A 12,527-nucleotide genomic window follows, 5' to 3' on the forward strand; every position below is an offset into this window, starting at 1 on the left:
CGTAATTCTGGCGTTTTGAATTTTTTTCCCGCTACGCTGTTTAGCGATCAGGTTACTGCTTTTTTTTAGTTGATAGATCGGACGATTCTGAGCGCGGCGATACCAAATATGCGTAGATTTTATATTTTTTGTATTGATTTATTTTGATTGGGGCGAAAGGGGGGTGATTTAAACTTTTATATTTATTTTATTTTTTTCACATTTTTTTCAACTTTTTTTTTTTTAACTTTTTCCATGCTTCAATAGCCTCCATGGGAGGCTAGAAGCAGGCACAGCGCGGTGACGGGGGTCGGCGATGACGTCATTTCCAGCCGCCCGGCCGGATGCGGTAGTTAAATGCCGCTGTCTGCGTTTGACAGCGGCATTTAACTAGTTAATAGATGCGGGCAGATCACGATTCTGCCCGCGCCTATTACGGGCACATGTCAGCTCTTCAAAACAGCTGACATGTCCCGGCTTTGGTGCAGGCTCACCGCAGAGCCCTGCATCAAAGCAGGGGATCTGACCTCGGACGTACTATCCCGTCCGAGGTCAGATAGGGGTTAAAATCCTTGTCCCCATTGGGGCTCGCAATCTAGATTCTTTGTATGTCTTTGGAGGAAACGGCGCAAACACCGCAAGACCATACATACTACTTGCAGATGTTGTCCTTGGTGGGATTTGAACACAGGTCCCCAGCGCTGCAAGGCTGCAGTGTTAACCACTGATCCACCGTGGTGCCCTGTAAAAATAGTATAAAAATTGAACTGTTAATAGTTTATTTTATCAGTTAACAAAATGAAAAGTGAAACCTAAATCCAATCAATATTTGGTGTGACTACTGTTTGCCTTTAAAACAGCGTCAACGCTTCAATCCCCCTAGGTATGCATGTACAACGTTTTTGAATGAACTGGTCACAGCCAAAGTTGCAAATATCTTTGAGAACTAACCACAGATCTTCTCTGGTTGTAGGTTTGCACAAATCATTTTGCCTTCATGTAATACCACACAAATTCGATGATGTTTAGGAAACCCATACAAACACGGGGAGAACATATAAACTTCTTGAACATAGAACACGTAAAAGTAGTTGAGAGACACTTTTACATTTAATTTGAAGAAATTATCTAATTTAAAAAAAACTATGGCAGGAACGGATCTGAAAGAAATTGTGATAGTGTTAACAAAAGGCTGGTAAAGTAAGTGATACTAATGAAAATTGACCTTCCTACTGTTTTTCAACTAAGTAACATGCCTGTGTATAAAAATAGCATGTTAGAGAGGCAGAGTCTCTCAGAAGCAAAGGTGGTCAGAGGTTCACCAATCTGAGAAGAACTGTGTCTAAAAATTGTTGAACAATGTCAGAAAAATATTCCTCAATATAAAATTGCAAAGACATTGAATATCCCTGCATCCACAATAAGTAATATGATCAAAAGATTCAAAGATTCTGGAGAAAACGTGCAGAAAGGGCCAAAGGGACAAGGCCTGCAGTCAATATTAAATGCTCGTAATCTAAGGGCCCTCAGGCAGCACTGCATTTATTACACACATAATTTGATCACTGTATGGTCTCAGGAATACTTTCAGAAGCAATTGCATGTGAACACAGTTTGCTGTACAATTTACAAATGAAAGTTAAAGCTATTTTGCAAAGAAGCCATATATCATCACAATCCAAAAACGCTGTCATCTTCTCTTCGCCAATGCCCATTTAAAATGAACTGAGGTAAAATAGAAAACTATTCTGTGGTCAGATGAATCAAAGCTTGAAATCCTTTATGGAAACCACAAACACCATGTGTTGCGGAGTCAGACTTGTTATAAGCACAGTTGAAAAGCCTTCATCTCTGATGATATAGAGTTACATAAGTGCCTATGTCCTGGGCATCTTACACTTTTTGAAAGACACTATCAGTGCTGAGCATTAGGCCACATTCACACTATCAGTATTTGGTCAGTATTTAACATCAGTATTTGTAAGCCTAAACCAGGGGTTTGTTCCACTCCTAGTTTGGCTTTCAAATACTTATGTAAAATACTGAGCAAAAAATGAAACCCTTGATATTTAAATTTTTCTTTTTTAATAAATTTGCAAAAATTTGTACATTTCTGTTTTTTTCCAGTCAAGATAGGGTGCAGAGTGTGCATTAACCCCTTTACCCCCAAGGGTGGTTTGCACGTTAATGACCAGGCCAATTTTTACAATTCTGACCACTGTCCCTTTATGAGGTTATAACTCCGAAACGCTTCAACGGATCCTGGTGATTCTGACATTGTTTTCTCGTGACATATTGTACTTCATGATAGTGGTAAAATTTCTTTGATTGTACCTGCGTTTATTTGTGAAAAAAACGGAAATTTGGCGAAAAGTTTGAAAATTTCGCAATTTTCAAACTTTGAATTTTTATGCAATTAAATCACAGAGATATGTCACACAAAATACTTAATAAGTAACATTTCCCACATGTCTCCTTTACATCAGCATAATTTTGGAACCAATTTTTTTTTTTGTTAGGGAGTTATAAGGGTTAAAAGTTGACCAGCAATTTCTCATTTTTACAACACCATTTTTTTTTAGGGACCACGTCTCATTTGAAGTCATTTTGAGGGGTCTATATGATAGAAAATGCCCAAGTGTGACACCATTCTAAAAACTGCACCCCTCAAGGTGCTCAAAACCACATTCAAGAAGTTTATTAACCCTTCAGGTGTTTAATAGGAATTTTTGGAATGTTTAAATAAAAATGAACATTTAACTTTTTTACACAAAAAATTTACTTCAGCTCCAATTTGTTTTATTTTACCAAGGGTAACAGGAGAAATTGGACCCAAAAAGTTGTTGTCCAATTTGTCCTGAGTACGCTGATACCCCATATGTGGCAGTAAACCACTGTTTGGGCGCATGGGAGAGCTCGGAAGGGAAGGAGCGCTATTTGACTTTTCAATGCAAAATTGACAGGAATTGAGATGGGACGCCATGTTGCGTTTGGAGAGCCACTGATGTGCCTAAACATTGAAACCCCCCACAAGTGACACCATTTTGGAAAGTAGACCCCCTAAGGAACTTATCTGGATGTGTGGTGAGCACTTTGACCCACCAAGGGCTTCACAGAAGTTTATAATGCAGAGCCATAAAAATAAAACAAAATTTTTTTTCCCACAAAAATTATTTTTTAGCCCCCAGTTTTGTATTTTCCCTAGGGTAACAGGAGAAATTGGACCCCAAAAGTTGTTGTCCAATTTGTCCTGAGTACGCTGATACCCCATATGTGGGGGGGAACCACCGTTTGGGCGCATGGGAGGGTTCAGAAGGGAAGGAGCGCCATTTGGAATGCAGACTTAGATGGAATGGTCTGCAGGCGTCACATTGCGTTTGCAGAGCCCCTAATGTACTTAAACAGTAGAAACCCCCCACAAGTGACACCATTTTGGAAAGTAGACCCCCTAAGGAACTCATCTTGATGTGTTGTGAGAGCTTTGAACCCCCAAGTATTTCACTACAGTTTATAACGCAGAGCCATGCAAATAAAAAATATTTTTTTTTCCACAAAAATTATATTTTAGCCCCCAGTTTTGTATTTTTCCAAGGTTAGCAGGAGAAATTGGACCCTAAATGTTGTTGTCCAATTTGTCCTGAGTACGCTGATACCCGATATGTGGGGGGGAACCACCGTTTGGGCGCATGGGAGGGCTCGGAAGGGAAGGAGCATCATTTGGAATGCAGACTTAGATGGATTGGTCTGCAGGCGTCACATTGCGTTTGCAGAGCCCCTAATGTACCTAAACAGTAGAAACCCCCCACAAGTGACCCCATATTGGAAACTAGACCCCTCAATGAACTTATCTAGATGTGTTGTGAGAACTTTGAACCCCCAAGTGTTTCACTACAGTTTATAACGCAGAGCCGTGAAAATAAAAAATCTTTTTGTTTTCCCACAAAAATTATTTTTTAGCCCCCAGTTTTGTATTTTCCCAAGGGTAACAGGAGAAATTGGTCCACAAAAGTTGTTGTCCAATTTGTCCTGAGTACGCTGATACCCCATATGTTGGGGTAAACCCCTGTTTGGGCACACAGGAGAGCTCGGAAGGGAAGGAGCACTGTTTTACTTTTTCAACGCAGAATTGGCTGGAATTGAGATCGGACGCCATGTCGTGTTTGGAGAGCCCCTGATGTGCCGAAACAGTGGAAACCCCCCAATTATAACTGAAACCCTAATCTAAACACACCCCTAACCCTAATTCCAACGGTAACCCTAACCACACCTCTAACCCTGACACACCCCTAACCCTAATCCCAACCCTATTCCCAACTGTAAATGTAATCTAAACCCTAACCCTAACTTTAGCCCCAACCCTAACTGTAGCCCCAACCCTAACCCTAACCCTAGCCCTAACCCTAGCCCTAACCCTAGCCCTAACCCTAGCCCTAACCCTAACCCTAACCCTAGCCCTAACCCTAGCCCTAACCCTAGCCCTAACCCTAGCCCTAACCCTAACCTTAACCCTAGCCCTAACCCTAGCCCTAACCCTAACCCTAGCCCTAGCCCTAACCCTAGCCCTAACCCTAACCCTAATCCTAGCCCTAACCCTAGCCCTAGCCCTAATGGGAAAATGGAAATAAATACATTTTTTTTTATTTTTCCCTAACTAAGGGGGTGATGAAGGGGGGTTTGATTTACTTTTATAGCGAGTTTTTTAGCGGATTTTTATGATTGGCAGCCGTCACACACTGAAAGACCCTTTTTATTGCAAAAAATATTTTTTGCAATACCACATTTTGAGAGCTATAATTTTTCCATATTTTGGTCCACAGAGTCATGTGAGGTCTTGTTTTTTGCGGGACGAGTTGACGTTTTTATTGAAAACATTTTTGGGCACGTGACATTTTTTTATCGCTTTTTATTCCGATTTTTGTGAGGAAGAATGACCAAAAGCCAGCTATTCATGAATTTCTATTGGGGGAGGCGTTTATACCGTTCCGCGTTTGGTAAAATTGATAAATCAGTTTTATTCTTCGGGTCAGTACGATTACAGCGATACCTCATTTATATCATTTTTTTATGGTTTGGTGCTTTTATACGATAAAAACTATTTTACAGAAAAAATAATTATTTTTGCATCGCTTTATTCTCAGGACTATAACTTTTTTATTTTTTTGCTGATGATGCTGTATGGCGGCTCTTTTTTTGCGGGACAATATGACGCTTTCAGCGGTACCATGGTTATTTATATCTGTCCTTTTGATCGCGTGTTATTCCACTTTTTGTTCGGCGGTATGATAATAAAGCGTTGTTTTTTGCCTCGTTTTTTTTTTTTTTTTCTTACGGTGTTTACTGAAGGGGTTAACTAGTGGGACAGTTTTATAGGTCGGGTCATTACGGACGCGGCGATACTAAATATGTGTACTTTTATTGGTTTTTTTTTTATTTAGATGAAGAAATGTATTTATGGGAATAATATATATTTTTTTTTTTTCATTATTTTGGAATTTTTTTTTTAATTTTTTTTACACATTTGGAAAAATTTTTTTTTACTTTTTTACTTTGTCCCAGGGGGGGACATCACAGATCAGTGATCTTACAGTTTGCACAGCACTCTGTCAGATCACTGATCTGACATGCAGCGCTGCAGCCTTCACAGTGCCTGCTCTAAGCAGGCTCTGTGAAGCCACCTCCCTCCCTGCAGGACCCGGATCCGCGGCCATCTTGGATCCGGGGCTCGAGCAGGGAGGGAGGTGAGGAGACCCTCGCAGCAACGCGATCACATCGCGTTGCTGCGGGGGGCTCAGGGAAGCCCGCAGGGAGCCCCCTCCCTGCGCGGTGCTTCCCTGCACCGCCGGCACATCGCGATCATCTTTGATCGCGGTGTGCCAGGGGTTAATGTGCCGGGGGCGGTCCGTGACCGCTCCTGGCACATAGTGCCGGATGTCAGCTGCGATAAGCAGCTGACACCCGGCCGCGATCGGCCGCGCTCCCCCCGTGAGCGCGGCCGATCGGCTATGACGTACTATCCCGTCCAGGGTCAGATAAGCCCAGGGCACCTCGACGGGATAGTACGTCTAAGGTCACAGAGGGGTTAATGAGAAAAAAATGAAATTTTTTTGAATTTACCAAATGGCTGCAATGAAACAGAGTGAAAAATTTAAAGGGGTCTGAATACTTTCCTTACTGTAAATATACACTGCTCAAAAAAATAAACGGAACACTTAAACAACAGAATATAACTTCAAGTAAATCAAACTTCTGTGAAATCAAACTGTCCACTTAGGAAGCAACACTGTTTGACAATCAATTTCACATGCTGTTGTGCAGATGGAATAGACAACAGATGGAAATTATTGGCAATTATCAAGACACACTCCATAAAGGAGTGGTTCTGCAGGTGGGGACCACAGACCACATCTCAGTACCAATGCTTTCTGGCTGATGTTTTGGTCACTTTTGAATGTTGGTTGTGCTTTCACACTCGTGGTAGCATGAGACAGAGTCTACAGCGCAAGTGGCTCAGGTAGTGCAGCTCATCCAGGATGGCACATGAAAGCGAGCTGTGGCAAGAAGGTTTGCTGTGTCTGTCAGCGTAATGCCCAGAGGCTGGAGGCACTACCAGGAGACAAGCCAGTACACCAGGAGACGTGGAAGGGGCTGTAGGAGGGCAACAACCCAGCAGCAGGACCGCTACCTTAGCCTTTGTGCAAGGAAAAACAGGAGGAGCACTGCCAGAGCCCTGCAAAATGACCTCCAGCAGGACACAAAAGTGCATGTGTCTGCACACATGGTTTGAAACCGACTCCATGAGGATAGTCTGAATGCCCAACGTCCATAGATGGGGGTTGTGCTCACAGCCCAACACCGTTCAGGATGCTTGGCATTTGCCACAGAACACCAGGATTGGCAAAGTCGCCACAGGCGCCCTGTGCTCTTCACAGATGAAAGCAGGTTCACACTGAGCACATGTGACAGATGCGACAGAGTCTGGAGACACCGTGGAGAGCGACATCCACAGATGGGGGTCATCCTGGTCTCATCACTCCAGAGTATAGAGCAAGTTACAGCTCCAAGGTGCCACCCATTGATCTGATTTTCAATTAAGGTTTTTTTCACATTTATATGAAATCTTACAGAAGAAAATATTACATTAGTTGCGATATTGTGGAGATAGACCCACCTAAGAGTATTGCTCTGAGCGTGTGCAGGTACACATGTACAAGCCTGTTGTATGTTTCGAATTCCGCCTCCACCATAATGGGTTTTGTTGAGCTGTTTTTTGAATACACCCTATTGCATGGTTGCATGTAATCTATCTATGCATTTTAACATTGGAATTGTTGGCAACAAAAACTGTTGAAGATGGTGAAGTTATCCACTAAGACCAGCTTCTGTTCAGTATTGTGAAAGTTAGATTGAAACTTTTGAAAGATAATTTTCTAAAAAACTAAAAGGGTTTTTTTTTCATCTCTTGGTAACTTTACAGTGAAATGAATGTGGCTGCAGTGGACCCAAACCTGTGCAGTGCTGTCTCCAAAAATGTTGCAAAGACCATACAGCTTTTTGGTGTCAAGTCTGAACAGCTTGTAAGTCATTTTACTTTATAATTCTGAGTTATGGAGTGGCTAATGAACACTTCACATTTTCCTGTAATTTGGTTGGTAAATGTGCAGAAATGCATAATCCTATATATAAAATGTTGTCCGTTCTATTCTTCCCTTTTTTGTGCCACCTCATTGTTCTTATGCCTCCCCAAGCTGCCTGATTCTCTGATAACACTTCTTACAGTTCTTTCAAGAGCAGGAGGTGTCCGCTATGCTGGCTAGCTCCAACTTACCTTCTCTTAAAGTAGTTGTCCGGTCTAAACCGATAAGTCTGCAGTCTCTGTGTGTGAATACAGACTTCTGAATCCCCCAGAACATGCACTGTGTACACTGTGTGTGCTGCAGGGATTCGCCGGTTTCAGATCCGGAGACTAGAGCGTATGTATGCATTTACACATACTCCTAGGTAGTGGACATGAGCTACTTGAGGGTGTTGCCTCGCTCCATACATATGCAGCATGCTGCGTATGGCTGCCTAAAGCGGCAGAGACCCACCAATGAAAGTCAATGAACGCGAGAAAAAATTGCACGGCACACTGACTATTTGTGTGGCATCCCTTATTTAGGCACCCATCTCATAGGAAAACTGACATTTCAGCAGCCAAGTACAGTAAATTCACAGCAAGAACAGTCAGAATAGGATAGATATATAGATAGAGTAAAACAAAAAAAAATGGCGTTGAGTCCCCCATATTTTTAAAAACCAGGCTAGGCAGACAGCTGTGGGCTGATATTGATAGCATAGGAAGGGGCCATGGATATTTGCCAGAATAAGAATATCAGCTCTCAGCCGCCCCAGGAATGGTAATTAAAGTTAAATGTTCAGGAACAAAGAGTCTGTAAGTCAAACGATGCAAAATCTGTCATGAACCATAATTGAGAAAATGATTTTTAGCCAAAAATACATGTATTTCAGTGAAAATAAAATGTCCCCAAAGATAACATTTAATGGAGAAGTTCAAATTGATACAATTTATCACAAAGAGCTGTCAAAGGTGCAAAATAACAAAAGGAGCAATGCTAACTAAACGGATCACCTACTAGTTACTTGCCAATGCTTCCCTGACACCACCTCTGGTCTCTTCATCGAACTCCGTCTATGCCAACCGCTGCAGCCAATTACTTGCCACAGCATTGACCTCAGTGGTGCAAAAAATGACTTCTACAGCCATTGGCTAGCTGCAGCACCCATATATCATACTGACCCAGCTTGGTGTTAGACCAGGAAATCTTCATCATGGGCAGACAATTGGCAGATTTTTAAACCTATGGGTTTGGACGGTCCATTTATAATATTACTTGCAAGTCTTCATTTTTCCATTTTCCTTGAGATCCAGGATATACAGTGCCTTGTGAAAGTATTCGGCCTCCTGGAAATATTCAACCTTTTCCCACATATCATGCTTAAAGCATAAAGATACCAAATATAAATTTTTGGTGAAGAATCAACAACAAGTGGAACACAATTGTGAAGTTGAATGAAATATATTGGTTATTTAAAATTTTTGTGGAAATTCAAAAACTGAAAAGTGGGGCGTGCAATATTATTCGGCCTCTTTAACTTAATACTTTGTTGCGCCTTTTGCTGAAATTACAGCTGCACGTCGCTTGGGGTATGTCTATCAGTTTTGTACATCGAGAGGCTGAAATTCTTGCCCATTCTTCAGTGAGGTTTGTTGGAGATTGTTTGTGAACAGCAGTTTTCAGCTCTTTCCACAGATTCTCGATTGGATTGAGGTCTGGACTTTGACTTGGCCATTCTAACACTTGAATACGTTTATTTGTGAACCATTCCATTGTAGATTTTGCTTTATGCTTGGGATCATTGTCTTGTTAGAAGACAAATCTCTGTCCCATTCTCAGGTCTTTTGCAGACTCCCAACAGGTTTTCTTCAAGAATAGCTCTGTATTTGGCTCCATCCATCTTCCCATCAGTTTTAACCATCTTCCCTGTCCCTGCTGAAGAAAATCAGGCTCAAACCATTATGCTGCCACCACCATGTTTGACAGTAGGGATGGTGTGTTCAGGGTGATGAGCTGTGTTGCCTTTACGCCAAACATATCGTTTGGCATTGTTGCCAAAAAGTTCGATTTTGGTTTCACCTGACCAGATCACCTTCTTCCACATGTTTGGTTTGTCTCCCAGGTGGCTTGTTGCAAACTTTAAACAACACTTTTTATGGATATCTTTGAGAAATGGCTATCTTCTTGCCACTCTTCCATAAAAGCCAGATTTGTGCAGTGTATGACTGATTGTTGTCCTATGGACAGACTGTCCCACCTCAGCTGTAGATCTCTGCAGTTCATCCAGAGTGATCATGGGCCTCTTGGCTGCATCGCTGATCAGTCTTCTCCTTGTTTGAGATGAAAGTTTAGAGGGACGGCCGGGTCTTGGTAGATTTGCAGTGGTATGATACTCCTTCCATTTCAATATGATCACTTGCACAGTGCTCCTTGGGATGTTTAAAGTTTTGGAAATCATTTTGTATCCAAATCCGGCTTTAAACTTCTCCACAACAGTATCACGGACCTGCCTGTTGTGTTCCTTGGTCTTCATTATGCTCTCTGTGCTTCAAACAGAACCCTGAGACTATCACAGAGCAGGTGCTTTTATACGGAGACTTGATTACATACAGGTGGATAATATTTATCATCATTAGGCATTTAGGACAACATTGGATTATTCAGAGATCCACAATGAACTTCTGGAGTGAGTTTGCTGCACTGAAAGTAAAGGGGCCGAATAATATTGCACGCCCCACTTTTCAGTTTTTGAATTTCCACAAAAATTTAAAATAACCAATAAATTTAGTTCAACTTCACAATTGTGTTCCACTTGTTGTTGATTCGTCACCAAAAATTTACATTTGGTATCTTTATGTTTGAAGCATGATATGTGGGAAAAGGTTGAAAAGTTCCAGGAGGCCGAATACTTTCGCAAGGCACTGTATGCCATGATTTTTTTCCATCAGTCTGTTTCATGTACTATTTTTAACTTTATTTTTATGCTGATGCCAAAAAAATTATGATATTAACAAGATTGTTAAATAACAAAAATGGGCTTTTAGAAAGAGGAAAATGTTATGGATCTTATGGGTATAATTATAATTACGAGAAAGCAAATGAGTCAGGGCCCTCTCCAGGTTTTCGTGGGCCCCGGGCAAAAGAGTCTCAGTGAGCCCCTTTAACACATACCACAATTCATGATGCACAGATACTGCAGAGAAATATAGGGATAGTACAATGCCAAAGATTTTGCTTCTTAGATTACATGAGTGATAACTATTGTACATTCTACAATAGTTCATAAATCAGACAGTATAGTCCTCCTTACAGTATTATGGACACCACATAGTCTTCCATACAGAATTATAGGCACTACGTAGCGCTTCATACAGTATTCTGGGCACCTATATATTGCTCCATACAGTATTATGGGCATTACATAGCACTCCATACAGAATAATGAGCCCCATATATTGCTCCATATAGTATTATGGGCATCAAATAGTGGTCCATACAGAATAATAAGCCCCATATATTGCTCCATACAGTATTATGGGTACCACATAATGCTCCATACAGAATAATGAGCCCCATATATTGCTCCATACAGTATTATGGGCACCACATAGTGCTCCATACAGAATAATGAGACCCATATATTGCTTCATACCGAATAATGGACCCCATATAATGCTCCATACAGGATAGTAAGCCCCATATATTGCTCCATACAGAATAATGGACCCCATATAATGCTCCATACAGGATAGTAAGCCCCATATATTGCTCCATACAGAATAATGGACCCCATATAATGCTCCATACAGGATAGTAAGCCCCATATATTGCTCCATACAGAATAATGGACTCCATACAATGCTACTTACAGTATAATGAGTTAAAACCACAGAAACACCGAAAATTGCTCAAAAAAATATATCAAAATAATATAGAGTATGTGTAAAAATACAGATTCAATAATCCGATGCTCTGTGAAAGAAGTGGATACCACCAAACCAGGAGAAACAACCCAAACAACCAATCTATGGATTACCAGGGAAGCACCACACAGGAGTAGATTATAAAATGCCTTTAGTAAATATTAATGGCAAGGTAAAAGAAACAAACATCTGTGCGCATAGCAGGACTAGGAAACAACGCATATAGTTGCTTCACAACTTAGGTAGTAATGACCGACCCAATTTGTATATAAATAAATCCTTCAAGAGTGAAAGGTGAAAAGTAATGTGCGATAATACACCTGTGTACTCAAATAATACAAGGATAAAAAAGTGTATCAAATACAAATATTAAAAAAAGTGCAATGTGCAAAGCAGCAATTCACATCAAAATCTGGTGCAAATATATAACTGTATATTCATAGTTAAAATATATCAAATCCAGATGTAGTATAATATACTATCCAAAGTGCAATGTGCAAAGCAGCAATTCACATATCAAGACCTAATCTCACAGCAAGGTGTATTAATAGAACAAAAGTGTTATGTGCAAAAAGAGGGATAAAAAGTACTCAATATCTACATTAAGGAGTCGCCACATCCCGTATTTGCGCACCCCGACGCGCGTTTCGGTTGTTATCCTTCGTCATGTAGATATTGAGTACTTTTTATCCCTCTTTTTGCACATAACACTTTTGTTCGGTTGATTGGTTGTTAGGGTTGTTTCTTACAGTATAATGAGCCACATATAATGCTCCATACACTATAATGAGCCCATATAATGCTTCATACAGTATAATGAGCCACATATATTGCTCCATACAGTATTATCAGCACCATATATTGCTCCATACAGAATAATGGGCCCCGTATGATGCTCAATGCAAAATAATGTGCTCCATATATTGCTCCATACAGAATAATGGACCTTATATATTGCTCCATACAGTATAATGAGCCACATACAGTTATATGAAAAAGTTTGGGCACC

The 12,527-nt window shown here is 40.8% G+C and overlaps 1 protein-coding gene across 1 annotated transcript in view; it reads left to right on the forward strand.

Moving 5' to 3' along the window:
• The window catches only part of COG5 (component of oligomeric golgi complex 5), a 477,042-nt gene that overhangs the window by 334,770 nt on the left and 129,745 nt on the right, over window positions 1-12,527 (forward strand). The window contains exon 14 of the mRNA XM_069765057.1: window positions 7,454-7,553. Within this exon, the coding sequence (XP_069621158.1) occupies window positions 7,454-7,553 (100 nt within the window). The remainder of the gene's footprint in view (window positions 1-7,453; window positions 7,554-12,527) is intronic.

This window comes from Ranitomeya imitator, chromosome 4 (assembly GCF_032444005.1).
Source record: "Ranitomeya imitator isolate aRanImi1 chromosome 4, aRanImi1.pri, whole genome shotgun sequence".
NCBI classification, from domain to species: domain Eukaryota; kingdom Metazoa; phylum Chordata; class Amphibia; order Anura; family Dendrobatidae; genus Ranitomeya; species Ranitomeya imitator.